The 16,679-nt window shown below is 36.6% G+C and overlaps 1 protein-coding gene across 11 annotated transcripts in view; it reads left to right on the forward strand.

Moving 5' to 3' along the window:
• The window catches only part of ptprfa (protein tyrosine phosphatase receptor type Fa), a 110,815-nt gene that overhangs the window by 46,297 nt on the left and 47,839 nt on the right, over positions 1–16,679 (forward strand). For 8 of the 11 annotated variants that reach the window (XM_057841037.1, XM_057841036.1, XM_057841038.1 and 5 more), the window contains exons 5-9: positions 2,316–2,504; positions 2,753–2,770; positions 4,753–4,863; positions 13,896–14,165; positions 14,318–14,899. In XM_057841037.1, the coding sequence (XP_057697020.1) occupies positions 2,316–2,504; positions 2,753–2,770; positions 4,753–4,863; positions 13,896–14,165; positions 14,318–14,899 (1,170 nt within the window). The remainder of the gene's footprint in view (positions 1–2,315; positions 2,505–2,752; positions 2,771–4,752; positions 4,864–13,895; positions 14,166–14,317; positions 14,900–16,679) is intronic. The other 3 variants (XM_057841039.1, XM_057841045.1, XM_057841046.1) reach the window with 1 other exon arrangement.

The following is a 16,679-nucleotide window of genomic DNA, read 5'->3' on the forward strand; positions in this document are numbered from 1 at the left end:
GCCAAACAGTAATCAGAGAAAAGGGTGGCTACTTTGAAGATACTAGAATATCACACGTTTTTAGTTATTTCACCTTTTTTCTAAGTACACAATACACACGTGTGCATTTGTAGCAAGTTATAACAGAATTCACCGGCGGAAATTATGTTGGCACGTTGTGTGGTTGGGGGGGGGGGGTACTTTGTGAATGGAACAGCTGGAAATAACTGTTACCTTCCGCGGGTCGCATGCCAGACAGACATTGCTATTTCTTGCAGCCTAAATGTCAATAAAACAACGCGGATTAGCTCCGTGGTCTGATACTCCGCATCCTTCCCTAGCTCGCCACACATTCATAGTTTTATTGCCTTCAGTGAGAGTTTATAATGTCAATGGTCAAGAAAATAAAAAGGCACGAATGCCAATGTGTTTTGGCCTATACTGTATGTAAAGCATACGACAGCTCTGGATGCTAACAATCTACACAATTATATTGGAATGAGTTTGATGACGCAATAACTCACCTTGAAGATCTGCTGACAAAAACCTGAGTTCTCGACAACATACGCTCTCTCGCACCGTTGTCATCGAGATGCACTTGCCGCAAGTACACCAGAAGTTTAGTCCAACTCTTGCCTCATCAGGTATTTCTTGCTCTGCATTTCGCCTTTGCTGCTCGTCTTGTGAACGACCGACAGTGCTGTCCTGCTCTTCACTTTTCCGCTCTGGTTCAAATTGGAAGGGACGAACTGACGAGATGTTGCTAATGAATGACACGCTGAAGTCCGGCAGCGGGATTTGTGACGTCACAGCACTGCGACGTCAACAACCATGGCGAACAATCAGTTAAAATAATTTTACAAATTTTATTAAAACGAAAACATTAAGAGGGATTTAATGTCAAATTATTATAACTCATACTAAGATGTATCTTTTAAGAATTACTTGTCTTAAAACTAGAGGATCACTTTAAACCTACCTAGCCACCTCCCTACGTAATCTGCCTACCTAATCCACCGACTTCATCTACCTATTGATTGACCAACTGATTTAACCTACCTACCTACACACTTATCTAATCTACCTACTGACTAACCAACTGTCTTAAAACCGTCCTACCTACCTAACTCACAGACTGATTTAACCTACCTACCTACCTACCTACTTACCTACTTAACCTACCTACCTACCTACCTACCTACCTACCTACCTACCTACCTACCTACCTACCTACCTACCTGATTGAACCTACCTACCTACCTACTTTACCTACCTACCTACCTACCTACCTACCTACCTACCTACCTACCTACCTACCTACCTAATCTACAGACCAACTGTTTTAACCTACCTAAACTACCTACCTAATCTACCATCTGTCTTAAAACCGATCTACCTACCTAAACTACCGACTGATTTAGCCTACCTACCAACCCCCCAAATCTAGCTACTAAATGACTGATTTAATATACCTACCTACCTACCTACCTACCTACCTACCTACCTACCTACCTACCTACCTACCTACCTACCTACCCAAACTGTTTAACCTACCTAAACTACCTACCTAATCTACCATCTGATTTAACCTACCTAAACTACCTACCTAATCTACCATCTGATTTAACCTACCTACCTACCTACCTACCTACCTACCTACCTACCTACCTACCTACCTACCTACCTACCCAAACTGTTTAACCTACCTAAACTACCTACCTAATCTACCATCTGATTTAACCTACCTAAACTACCTACCTAATCTACCATCTGATTTAACCTACCTACCTACCTACCTACCTACCTACCTACCTACCTACCTACCTACCTACCTACCTACCTACCTACCTAACTAACTAATCTAGTGACTGGCCGACTGTCTTAACACCAACCTACCTACCTAACCTACCCTACTGACTTAGCTTACCTACCAACCCCCCAAATCTAGCGACTAAATGAGTGATTTAACATACCTACCTACCTACCTACCTACCTACCTACCTACCTACCTACCTACCTACTTCATCTAGTGATTGACTGACTATTTTAAAACTGATCTACCTACAAAATCAATCTACCTAATCTACCGACCGACCGACCGATTTTACCTACCTACCTAGCTAGCTACCTACCTACCTACCCACCCAAACTACAGACCGACTGTTTTAACCTACCTAGCTACCTACCTACCTAATCCAGTGACTGACCGACTGATTTTACATACCTACCGACATTTAAGAAAACCTACTACAAATTGCGCAAGAGCAGAATGATATTCCCTCCCGAAAAACATGAGCGACAGCTAATGGTTTCCCTTTGAAATGTCGCGGCGGCAGAGGAACAGATCCCTCACGGCTTCCCGAGCATCGACATGGGCCCTCAGCTGAAGGTGGTGGAGAGGACGCGCACGGCCACCATGTTGTGCGCCGCCAGCGGGAACCCGGACCCCGACATCTTCTGGTTCAAGGACTTCCTGCCCGTCGACGTGGAGAGCGGCGACGGACGCATCAAGCAGCTGCGCTCGGGTACGCCGCACGCGACATGGCCGCCGCCTTTCCTACTCAGTTTCAGGATGTTGCGAAAAGATAATCAAATGGGATTATTTTTCACAACCACGCTCGCCCGCCCGTCGGAGAGCTGCTGATGGCCCCCCCAGTTGGGGGCCACACAGCTTCCGGGGCTCCTCATTGGTTATTTTCCAGATGGATGACATCTGTGTTGACTAATGACAACTTCTTTTTTGGTCTTATTTGCATTATCTTTACCTCACCAGGTGGTACACCAATCCGAGGTAAGAATGCAAAACCACAGCATTCCAATCACCAGCTCATCACCCTCATTTCTGTTGCCTCTTCTTGTTCACGCTTCCCATGGTGCATTTCACAAATTGCATGATGCCATGTGTCACTGCGCCAACTGTGACACATGTTTTCTGCCTTCACTCAAAACGCAAAAGTTTTCAGAAATATTTACGACGTGGCTATGAAGACCGGTCGCCAGGTAAGTTAGGTGAAAAAAACGACAAAACTGTCAAAATTTTATTTGACATGCGGTTTGACTTTTTTTTTTTTTTAATTTATAGAGAAAAAAAAGGGAACAACTACACATTTTTTCTGTACTTATTTATATTTTTTAAAATATTTATCTTTAATTTAAAAAGGGAGAAAACAGTCAAAATACTCTTTATATTATTATTTCTTTTTTTTTTACAATTATTTTTTTCTAACATTATTATTTATATAATATTTATTTTATATGCTAATTCAATCATTCCATTTACCCAAAAATAAAATTAAATTAAAAAAATAAGTAAATAAAAAAAATTAAAATTAAAAAATAAATCAATAAATATTCATTATTAAAAAGTTATTTCATTTATTTATTGGATACTTAATAATTTTAGTAATTTTAATAACAACTAAAAGGGGGAAAATGGTCAATATTCATTTAAAATCATATTTTTGCTCTTAAATTGTTTTAATTTTTTTATTTAAATAACTAATAGCTTTTATTCCCTTAAATCTTTTATGTTTTTCTTTTTTTTAAAAAGTTTTTATTTATTTATTTATTTATTTATTATTAATTATTACTATTTATTATTGTTATTTATTCATTTTAATTTTTGTACTTATATATATATTTTTTTATATGCTTATTTTTTTATTTTATTTACAAGAAAATATGGAAAAACTAGTTAGTGTTTTTGTTGTTTTTGATTAAAAAAATAAATATTCTCTTTCTGTTGTTAATTTTTCATTTATTTATTGAATAATACTTTTGTAATTTTTAATCACAACTGAAAGGGGAAAAATGGTAAATATTCATTTTAAGTCGTATTTATGCTCTCGAACTAAAATTTGTTTTTAATTATTTTTAATTCATTTAAATAACTAACTGTTTGCCCTTAAATCTTTTATATTTTTCTTTCTTTTTTTTTTTTTTTAAAGTTGAATATGTATTTATTTATTATATTATTTATGTATTGTTATTATTTTTCATTGCTGTTTATTCATTTTTATTATTTAGTATTATTTATTTATTTTTCTATTTATAATTTTTCTTAAAAAGTAACATTTATTTTATAGACGTATTTATTTCATTTACAAAAAATATGGAAAAATTGGTATGTATTTTTTTAATTGTTTAAATCAAGTATTCTTTGTTTAAAAAGTTATTTCATTTATTTATTGAATAATTAATCATTTTAGTTTAGTCAATTTTAATAACAACTAAAAGGGGAGAAAAGGGTAAATATACATTTTAAATCATATTTTTGTTCTTAAATTTAAAAAAAAAATATTTTTTTTTTTAATTAATTAATATTTTTTTTAGATTTGCTTTCATTTCTTTTTTTTGAAGGCTAAATTGAATATTATCTGAAATTTGATATACATTGAATTTTATTGAGAAAAATGAAATCAATACAAATGATGTACTTTTGCTGGCCATGCAAAATGTTGTTTCATAAAATTATGTATTGTAATGTAATTATAATACCTATTTTTTTAATGCTCACTCATATATTTCATTTTTTTAAGTAAAAAAAATATTCTGTGAAATGGCATTTATGATATACAGTATATGATATTATTATTATATATATAATATATGATATTTATGATATAATTATAATGAAATTTAATTTTAGCAAGGAAAATAAAACATGATTTACTTTTGCGGGCCGCACAAAATGATGTGAGGTTTGACAGCTCAATGTTAAGAGTCAATCTAGGAGCAAATTCATCTGACATGACCTTTGACCCGCCCCTGCAGGTGCTCTCCAGATCGAGAACAGCGAAGAATCGGACCAAGGCAAGTACGAGTGCGTGGCCGTCAATCCGGCGGGGACCCGGTACTCGGCGCCGGCCAACCTCTACGTGCGAGGTGAGGAAAGCTGCTTACCCAACTCTGAAGTCACTTCCTTTGTACATTCCAAATGGCTCTTCTTACGTTTCTACATTTCTCAATTTCTTTGGTTTCACTGGTTGTCTTTCCATCTTTTGGAAACTCCTCGTGTGTGATTTTGCATTTAAGGGTGTAACGGTACATGGAAGTCATGGTTTGATACATTGCAGTATACAGTGGTATGAAAAAGTATGTGAACCTTTTTGGAATTTGTCACATTTCTGCATAAAATCACCATCAAATGTGATCTGATCTTTGTCAAAATCAGACAGATGAAAAAGCAGTATCTGCTTTCGCTAAAACCACCCAAACATTTATAGGTTTTCACATTTTAATGAGGACAATATGCATTTTCCTCCCACTGTATATATTGTATATACAGTTGTGGTCAAAAATTTACATACACTTGTGAAGAACATAATGTCAGAGCTCTCATGAGTTTCCAGTTATTTCTACAACTCTGATTTTTCTCTGATAGAGTGATTGGAACGGATACTTCTTTGTCACAAAAAACATTCATGAAGTTTGGTTCTTTTATGACTTTATTATGGGTGAACAGAAAAAAGTGATCAAATATGCCGGGTCAAAAATATACATACAGCAGCGCTAATATTTGGTAACATGTCCCTTGGCCATTTTCACTTCAATTCGGCGCTTTTGGTAGCCATCCACAAGCTTCTGGCAAGCTTCTGGTTGAATCTTTGACCACTCCTCTTAACAGAATTGGTGCAGTTCAGTTAAATTTGATGGCTTGTTTCTTCAGCATTGTCCACAAGTTCTCAATGGGGTTTAAGTCAGGACCTTGGGAAGGCCATTCGAGCCATTCCATTACCGCTTTTGATGTGTGTTTGGGGTCATTGTCCTGTTGGAACACCCAACTGCGCCCAAGACCCAATCTTCGGGCTGATGACGTTAGGTTATCTTGAAGAATTTGAAGGTAATTCTTGAGGTAATTATCGAGGTTTGATTAATTAAATATTTGCTTGATTGATTGATTGAATATTTCCTTGTGCTCATATATACCATAAATAATACATATTGCCATATTTTTCTTATTAATGTAACCAGTAAATGATTATTGCTTGCTATACCAGGTTGTAGTATAATGCTTAAGTGTTACAAAGAGTAAAAGAGGGTCGGGATGACAACTGCCTTGCTTCATGGCCGCGTCATTGCGTAACTAGACCTTCCGAGACATCTTCAGCACCTGGCGTCTGGACTTTCGTCTAGACCTTCGAGGACAATTTTCCATCCGAGGACATCTTCCATGCCCGCAGCGTTGCATAACTGAAGTGTCTGGGTCATTTTGACTGTTTACATGAGCCTTGCTTACACACGTGTACTTACTTAGTTCCACCTACATGCACACACATATCCAATCAAAATCACATGGGTGTCTCCAGCTTGCTTCCCCCCTCCCTCAGGGCGGCACCCATTTTTAGGACAAACCCCTAAATAAAATACCAAGGAGGATTTTTTTCTTTAGATCAATTTTGGTGACTGTCACTAGTCACTCTTTTGCTCTCCTTGGCCAAGAAAACTGAGTGTCTTCTCTCCTTATTTTTGGGTAATTTTACAATGTCTACCTAAGGACCTATTTTTGAACTTGACAGTAATCCTCCTTCTTCATTATCCCATTTACTCTCTATAAAGCACCAGTTCCATTGGCAGGAAAACAGCCCCACAGCATAATACTACCACCACCGTGCTTGACGGTAGGCATGGTGTACTTGGGGTTAAAGGCCTCACCTTTTCTCCTCCAAACATATTGCTGGGCATTGTGGCCAAACAGCTCGATTTTTGTTTCGTCTGAGCACAGAACTTTCCTCCAGAAGGTCTTATATTTGTCCATGTGATCAGCAGCAAACTTTAGTCGAGCTTTAAGGTGCCGCTTTTGGAGCAAGGGCTTCCTTCTTGCACGGCAGCCTCTCAGTCCATGGAGATGCAAAACACGCTTGACTGTGGACACTGACACCTGTGTTCCAGCAGCTTCTAATTCTTGGCAGATCTGCTTTTTGGTGATTCTCGGTTGAATCTTCACCCTCCTGACCAATTTTCTCTCAGCAGCAGGTGATAGCTTGCGTTTTCTTCCTGATCGTGGCAGTGACAAAACAGTGCCATGCACTTTATACTTACAAACAATTGTTTGCACTGTTGCTCTTGGGACCTGCAGCTGCTTTGAAATGGCTCCAAGTGACTTTCCTGACATGTTCAAGTCAATGATTCGCTTTTTCAGATCCATGTATGTATATTTTTGACCCAGCATATTTGATCACTTTTTCTGTTAACCCATAATAAAGTCATAAAAGAACCAAACTTCATGAATGTTTTTTGTGACAAAGAAGTATCCGTTCCAATCACTCTATCAGAGAAAAATCAGAGTTGTAGGAATAACTGGAAACTCATGAGAGCCATGACATTATGTTCTTCACAAGTGTAAGTAAACTTTTGACCACAACTGTATATATTTTGAAAAACTCAAACGTATTCGCTGTCTGACTGCATGCACCAAACCGTGATGCCTGTACTATGATGGTATGCTAGGACCGTTACACTTTTATTTGCATTTCATTCTGAAAACTAATAGATATTTCAATGTAAAATACATACTACAGTACAAAATGTGCGTGTGTTTGTGTGTGTAGAAGGATATTTTTGGGCTTTTTTTACTCTGCTCTATTTTTCCCATCCTATGTCCGTCACACAAACACCGCAGACCAGCGAGAAGGTTTGTTTCTTCACTCGTCCCGGACACGGAGGTGCGCCGGGCTGCGCCTCTAGCCCCGTCGCGCCCTCCACCCTTTTTATCTCTTTCTATCAGATCACCCCATCCAAACCTCTTCCCCACTTCCCGGTTACTGTTTTGCCGAGTAATGCTTGCACGCCACTTTTTTTTGTGAAGTCAAGCTCCCATTTTCTATTTCTTCATTTGTCTGAATTGTTTTCACTCTAAAGCATGGAAGCAAATTAATGGCGTCGTTGGTAAAAATGATTACCCTAATTATCGGACTGTAAGCCGCTACTTTTTTCCCTCATTTTGAATCCTGCGGCTTATAGTCCAGTGGGGCTTATTTGGTGATTTATTTGGGTTAATAGGTAACACTTTGTTTGACAGTGGCATCATAAGACTGTCATAAGAACGTTATAATTATGACATGACACGACACTATCATGGGCATTACTAAATTATTATGACAGATGTCAAAATGTGTCATGTTGCATATTATGTCACTAACTCCATTTATGTCCAGCTAAGATCTTTTACGTGCATTCAAAAGTGAGATAATTTGCTGGATGACACAACCGACATCTATTATAAGAAGTCAATAATGCCTATGACAGTGTCATGTAATAATTATGAAAGTATTATGACACCACTATCCAAGAAAATGTTATCAAATACCATAACTAGCAATTAATGAAACAACTGGAACAGTAACTGAAGAAATAATTAGCACAGAACATGAATTTTGATTATTTTTACATCTGTAGCGCCGCAATGCATGCTAGGAGGAATGTTGGATGACAACATTGTTGACAGCAGGTGGCAGCAGAGGTCGACTGTCTCCCCCAAGGGACCAGTGATGGCCAAATGAAGATTTTTTAAACAATAAGGCTTTGCACCAAATTGGTTCAAAGCTTAATGGCGGTTCATTTGGTTTCATGACAGTCTTATGATGCCATTGTCAAATGAAGTGTTACCAGTTAATATCTTTTGGTGTAAATATCCCATAATACAATGAGGACAACTGCGGCTTATAGTCCAGTGCGGCTTATCTATGAACAAATGCCGTTTTCATGTCAAATTTGGTGGCTGGCGGCTTATAGTCAGGTGCGCCTTATAGTCCAGAAATTACGGTATCAAGCTTGGGATTTTCACACTAGTCAAATCAACCATTTCATGCACAAATTCTGTATATACTCGCGTTTAAGTCGTTGTTTTTTTTTAAACCGAATATTTCATCCAAAAATGGGCCCGATATGCTGATCATTGCCCGATTTAGTCTGTCGTAAAACTGAAAAAGCATACAATGTAGCATTAGCTATGTACACAGAACAGTGTGATTTGTGTTAGTTAGCAAAAAGTATTATCAAATATGGGTTATTCGCTCTCGTGAAATTAACCCTTTCATGCACAATCACTGTATATACTCGCGTATAAGCCGGTTTTTCCTTGAAATTTTTGTCCAAAAATGCACCTGATGTGCTGACCATTGCCCAATTTAGACTGTTGTGAACCTGAAAAAGCATACAATTTTGCATTAGCTATGTATGCTAACTCTACAAACAAGTATAGCTAGTTAGTAAAAAGTATTTTCAAGTATTGGCTTTTCACTGTAGTCAAATGAACTCCATGCACAAATTTTGTATTTATTCGCGTATAAGTCGTATAAGCAGTTTTTTTAACTTAGCATTAGCAACGTATGCTAACTAAACAGACAAACATAATTAGTTAATATCAAGCATGGGATTTTTCACGCTAGTCAAATGAACCCTTTTTTTGCACAAATACCATACAGTATATACTCGCGTAAAACTGTTTTTTTTTAACTGTAATTTTTGCTCCAAAATGCGCCCGATATGCTGACTATTGCCCAATTTAGACCATCGCAAAACTGAAAATTCATACAGTTTAACATTAGCTACGTATGCTACGGATTAAGCGGTAGATAATGGATGGATGGATAAAACTGAAAAAGCATACAATTTACCATTAGCTACGTACATATGCTAACTATAAAGACAAGTGTAATAAGTCGCCGTATTTTTGCCAAAATTTCGCCCCCAAATATGCTTGATATGCTGACCAATGCCCAGTTTAGACTGTCGTAAAGCTAACAAAGCATATGACTTAGCATTAGCTACGTATGCTAACTATGCAGACGAACATAATTTGTTAGTTATTATCAAGCATGGGATTTTCACACTAGTCAAATGAACCCTTTTCATGCGCAAATAGCATATTTACTCACGTAAAACCTTTTTTTAATTGTAATTTTCACTCCAAATGTGCCCGATATGTTAACTATTGCCCTATTTAGAACATCGTAAAACAGAAAAATCATACAGTTTAGCATTAGCTACGTACAATTAACCCTTTCATGCACAAACACTGTATATACTCGCGTATAAGCCAGTTTTTATCCGAAATTTTCGTCCAAAAATGCACCTAATATGCTGACCATTGCCCAAATTAGACTGTCATAAAGCTGAAAATGCAGACAACTTAACATTAGCTACGTATGCTAGCCATACATACAAGTATAGTTACTTAGTATCAAGTATGGGATTTTCACGCTTGTCAAATGAACCCTTTCATGCACAAATTCCGTATATACAGTACTTGTGTATAAATTAGGGCTGTCAAACGATTAAAATTTTTAATCGAGTTAATTACAGCTTAAAAATTGATTAATCGTAATTAATCGCAATTCAATCCATCAATGAAATATGCCATATTTTTCAGTAAATTATTGTTGGAATGGAAAGATAAGACACAAGACGGATATATACATTCAACATACGGTACATAAGGACTGTATTTGTTTATTATGACAATAAATCAACATTATTAATATTCTCGTAAAGCGATCCATGGATAGAAAGACTTGTAGTTCTTAAAAGATAAATGTTAGTACAAGTTATAGAAATTTCATATTAAAACCCCTCTTAATGTTTTCGTTTTAGTAAAATTTGTAAAATTTTCGATCAAAAAATAAACTAGTAGCTCGCCATTGTTAATGTCAATAATTACACCAGGCTCACTCATTGTGCTGAATCCCATAAAATCATTTGGGCCCAAGCGCCAGCAGAGGGCACCAAACACCAAAAAAAAAGTAACAAGCGGACATTACACTGCTGTCATTTTAATCTGCTTGAGCGAGGCATGTGCGTTAATTGCGTCAAATATTTTAACGTGATTAATTTAAAAAAATAATTACCGCCCGTTAATGCGATAATTTTGACAGCCCTAGTATAAATCGCAGTTTTTTTAATCAGAATTTTTTGTATGAAAATGCGTCCAATATGCTGACTATTGCCCAATTTAGACCATCATAAAACTTAATAAGTATACAACTTAGCATTAACTATGTAAGTTAACAGTACAGACAAGTGTAGCAAGTTGGTTCGTAAACGGTATTATCAAGAATGGGATTAGTTAGGGACACGTTCTGCTCAAAATAATCTTCAAATTAATGTAAAGAATACAACAACAAAAATATGCACTGTACTTTAGACAAATAGCACTTTCGAACAAAACTTGCCCAAGGAACAAATTAAGACTAACATCACGGACGAAGCTAAAACTTCACACGTCATGCAGACAATGTCGCCAAGTGACCTCAAGAGGGTGCTTTTGCAGCGCAAAATGAGGAGTTTAAGGGCTTCCATCCATAATGATGAGGAAGCGTTACCGTAAAACAGATGAGACATTTCAGACACTTATGCAACAAAACCTAGAAACTTCATATATTTACCACATTGGCATTGTGTAATGTAATGAATATATAGCTTTATTTGTCTAGGTCACATTCAATCATAAAAAAATGTCATCTGCTTGCATATATAGCCCCTCCCACCAAGACATGCATGCCCATTCCCCTATTTCCTGTTTCCTTTCCGGCCCTGCGCGTTTCCTTCATTCTGCTCAAGCATGTCTCCATGCTAACCTGGGTAGGAGTGGGCGGGTCTAAACACAAGAAAACTAATTGCATCGTGTTCACGCTAACATGCTAACGCACTGAAGTTTCCCTCTGAACCGGCATGTCGTAACTTCACAGCCTCTTAATTCTTTCGATGCCGTCGGCGATGATAGACGTCCAATCGTGTGGCGCCCAATCATCCATTCTGCCCTGATTTTAAATGTGTTTATCACTTGTAGACATCCGATCCGTTTGAATCTGCTTCAAATTAATTGGACACTCGGCCATTGAGTTAATCTTATTTTAAATCTCATCTCAGAATTGCTGAAGAGTGGTGATATTATAAATTGGTAATGCTGTCGAGATGAGTCTCTTTTTAAATGCACAAAAAAATTATTTGTCTTTATTTAATCTAATTAATCTCATTTTTTTCTCACCTAAAAATTGCTAAAGATAAATGTTGATGTAAAAATTAATAGCCTAGTGCTGTTAAGAGGTTTAAAAAAAGAGAATTAACTAATGACTGTGATTTGTCTATTTAATCTCATTAATCTAATTTTTAATCTCACCAAAAAATTGCTAAAGTGTTGATGTAAAAATTGATAGCTTAGTGCTGTTAAGAGATTAAAAAAGGGGAAAAAAAACTAATGACTATGATTTTCCTATTTAATCTCGTTAATCTTGTTTTTAATCTTATTTAAAAATTACTGAAGTGTGTTGATGTAATTATTGGTAGCCTAGTGTTGTCGAGAGATGAAAAAAACCCAGAATTAACTAATGACTGTGATTTGTCTATTTAATCTCATTAATCTAATTTTTAATCCCACCAAAAAATTGCTAAAGTGTTGATGTAAAAATGAATAGCCTAGTGCTGTTAAGAGATTAAAAAAGGGGAAAAAATAACTAATGACTGATTTTCCTCTTTAATCTCGTTAATCTTGTTTTTAATTTTATTTAAAAATTACTGAAAAGTGTTGATGTAATTATTGGTAGCCTAGTGCTGTCAAGAGATTTAAAAAAAAAAAACAGAATTAACTAAGGACTATCATTTGTCCATTTATTCTCATTAATCTAATTTTTAATCTCACCTAAGAATTGCTAAAGATAAGTGTTGATGTAAAAATTAATAGCCTAGTGCTGTGAAGAGATTAAAAAAAAAGAACTAATGACTGTGATTTGTCTATTTAATCTGATTAATCTCATTTAAAATTACTGAAGAGTGTTGCTGGATAAATTAGTAGCCTAGTGCTATTCCCCCCCAAAATGAATGAGCTAATAACTTTCAGTTGTTTTTATTTTATTTTGTTAATCTTTCTTAATCTCACTTTAAAAATGGCTTTTTACTTTATATATTCCGATAGGGCTGTCAAGAGATTAAAAAAAAATAGAATTTACTAAAAACAGTGATTCGTCTTTATTTAATTTTGTTAATCTCATTTTTAATCTCACCTGAAATTGCTGCAAAGTGGTGATGTATAAATTAGTAGCCTAAGGGTATCAAGAGATTAAAAACGAAAAAACAAATGAATGAACTAATAACTGTGATTTGTCTGGTTAATCTCGTTAATCTGATTTTTAATCTAATTTGAAAATGACTAAAGAGTGTTGATGTATAAATTGGTAGCCTAGTATTGTCCAGAAAATAAAAAGTAATTAGCTAAAACTGTGGTTTGTTTTTAATCTAATCTCGTTAATCTCATTCATAATATCACCTAAAAATAACTGTGAATAAACTATAGATTGCAGTAATGGTGTCAAGAAATTTAAAAAAAAAAACTAATTCAATTCCCTAAAAACAGTGATTTGTCTTTATTTAATCTAATTAATCTCATTTTTAATCTCACCTAAAATTGCTGAAAAGTGTTGATGTATAAATTAGTAGCCTAAAGATGTCTAGAGATTACAAAAATAAATAAATAAATAAATAAATAAATGAACTCATAACTGTGATTTGTCTGGGTAATCTTGTTAATCTTATTTCTAATCTCATTTAAAAATTACTGAAGACAGTTGATGTACAATAAATTGTTAGCCTTGTACTGTCTGGGAAAAAAATGAGTGAGCTAAATCTGTGGTTTGTTTTTATTTAATCTCAGTAATCGCACTTTTAATCTAATCTCAAAACAGCAAAAAAAAACATTAACATAGTCAGTGGTCATTTTGTCAAGATATTTTAAAAATGAATTAAGGAAAAATTATGACTTCTCATTGTTTAATCTCAATAATCTATGATTTTTAATCTCGTGTCAAATGTCTGAAAAGGCTTTACCTTTAAAGTGCTATTGCTGCTTTCAGAGACTTTTGAATTCCCGATTCAGTCCAACAGTCGGAATACCTGACGAAGCGCCACCCTCTCTTGTCCGGCAGTTCGCCGGGTGCCGCCGCGTTTCTCCATCCCGCCGTCCCACCATGAAGTGATGCCCGGGGGTAGCGTCAACCTGACGTGCGTGGCGGTGGGCTCGCCCATGCCGTACGTCAAGTGGATGAGCGGAGAAGACCAGTTGACCCGCCAGGATGAGATGCCCATCGGGCGCAACGTCCTGGAGCTGACGGACATCCGCCAGTCGGGCAACTACACCTGCGTGGCCGTCTCCTCGCTAGGCGTCATTCGGACCACCGCGCAGATTACCGTCAAAGGTGCAACAATATAATATAAATATCATTTTGCATTTTCGGGTCACTTCAAATAAATTGTATATATGTCCCCCAATAAGATTGATTAAAAAAAATTGATTTGCATTATTTAAACAAGTGCCCTATAAATGCGTGAAAGCAAATTTCCTTTCCAGCCCCGCCCAAGCCCCCCACATCCCTCATGGTAACCGAGACCACCGCCACCAGCGTCACCCTAACCTGGGACTCGGACACATCCGAGCCCGTGTCCTACTACGTGATCCAGTACCGGGCCGAACTGTCAGACGATGGCTTCCGGGAGGTGGACGGCGTGGCCACCACCCGCTACAGCGTCGGGGGTCTCAGCCCTTTTTCGCAGTACCGCTTCCGGGTGATGGCGGTCAACAACGTGGGCCGAGGGCCGCCCGGGCCCGACGTGGACGCCCGTACCGGCGAACGTGCGCCCTCTTCGCCCCCTATTCGCATTCGGGCATACATGTTGAGTTCCACCGGCATGCTGGTCCAGTGGGAGCCCCCCGAGGAGCCTAACGGCCAGGTGCAAGGGTACCGACTCTACTACAGCACCAGCCCTGAGGAGCCACTCGGAGCCTGGGACAAACGCGACACAGAGGATGAACCGCGCATCACCCTGGCCGGACTCATCCCCGATGTCACCTACGGACTCAGAGTGCTCGCCTTCACCTCGGTGGGTGACGGCCCCCTTTCGGATGTCCTGCTCATCAAGACGCGGCAAGGAGGTGATAGATCTCTCATTTTATCTCTGAATTTGTATGTATTGCTTTGACCGAAGTAAATCTGTAACAAGCAGTCTGAAGTTGCAAAAAAATTAATCATCTTAATCTTCGGTGATAGACTACTTGAGATTAATCGAGGGGCAATGGCAGCCAATGAGTTCATCTTTTTAATCTTATTTCTTGTTTTGATTCAAGTAAATCTGGAATGTGCTTAGGTGTTTAATTACAAAAAAAAATAGTTGAATTACCGTAATCTATTGATAGATTCATTGAGATTAATCGCGACGCAATGTCAGACAATGAGTTCATCTTTTTAATTTATTTGTGTTCATTTGACTCACTTAAATCTGGAACGAGCATTAGTCTGAAGTTGCAAAAAAAAAAAAAAAATCACCTTAATCTATTGATAGATTAATTAGGATTAATCGCTAGGAAATGGAAGCCAATGAGTTCATCTTTTTAGCTTTATTTCGCTCTCGTTTTGACTCAAGTAAATCTGGAACATGCTTAGGTCTTTAATTTGGAAAAAAAAAAAAATAATAATAATTTAATCATCTTAATCTATTTATAAATTAATTGAGATTAATCGCTGGGTAATGGTAGTCAATAGATTCATCTTTTGATGTTTTTTGTGTTGATTTGCCTCAAGTATCAGTTTAAATTGCAAAAAAAAAAATAATAATAAAAGCAGTTGAATCACCTTAATCTATTGATAGATTATTTGAGATTAATTACTGGGCAATGGCGGCCAATAAATTAATCTTTTGAATTTTTTTGGGTTTGTTTTGCCACAAGTCAATCTGTAACAAGCACCAGTCTAAATTGCAAAAAAAAGGACATAAAAACAGTTGAATCGCCATAATCTATTGATTAATTGAGATTAATCGTTAGGCAATGGCAGTCAAAGAGTTCATGTTTTGAATTTCTCTGTGTTGATTTCACTCTGGTAAATCTGGAACTAGCATTGGTCTGAAGCTGCACATAAAAATTTTGAATCACCTTAATCTTGTGATAGATTAATTGAGATTAATCGCTAGGTAATGGCAGACAATGAGATCATCTTTTTAACTTTATTTCTCTCTCGATTTGACCCACGTAAACCTTAACCATCCTTTGGTTCTGTACTACAAAAAAAAAAAGTTGAATCACCATCTATTGATAGATTAATTGAGATTAATCGCTGGGTAATGACAGTCAATCAATTCATCTTTTGATTTTTGGTTGTTGATTTGCCTCAAGTAAATCTGTAAGTAGTATCCGTCTAAATTGCAAAAAATAAAAAATAAAAGTAGTAGAACCACCTTAATCTATTGATAGATTAATTGAGATTAATTGCTGGCCAATGGTCACTGAGTTCATCTTTTTAGCCTTATTTCTCTCTTGATTTGACGTTTCAAGTAAATCTGTACCATGCTTTGGTCCTTAGTTACACACAAAATATTAGTTGGATCAACTTAATCTCTTGATAGATTAATTGAGATTAATCGCAGGGAAGTGGCAGCCAAGGATTTAATCTTTTTAGCCTGATTTCTTTGTGTTGATTTGACTCAAGTAAATATGTAGCAAGCATTGGTATGAAATGGCAAAAAACTTGAATCACCTTTATCAATTGATATATTAATTGAGATTATTCGCTGGGCAATGTTAGTCAATGAGTTCATCATTTCAACCTTATTCCTCTCTACTTCTTCCAAGTAAATCTGTATCATGATTTGGTCTTTAACTCCAAAAAAGAAGTTGAATCAATTTAGTCTCTTGGTTGATTAATTGAGATTAATCACGA

Source organism: Corythoichthys intestinalis, chromosome 7 (genome assembly GCF_030265065.1).
Source record: "Corythoichthys intestinalis isolate RoL2023-P3 chromosome 7, ASM3026506v1, whole genome shotgun sequence".
Taxonomy (NCBI): Eukaryota; Metazoa; Chordata; class Actinopteri; order Syngnathiformes; family Syngnathidae; genus Corythoichthys; species Corythoichthys intestinalis.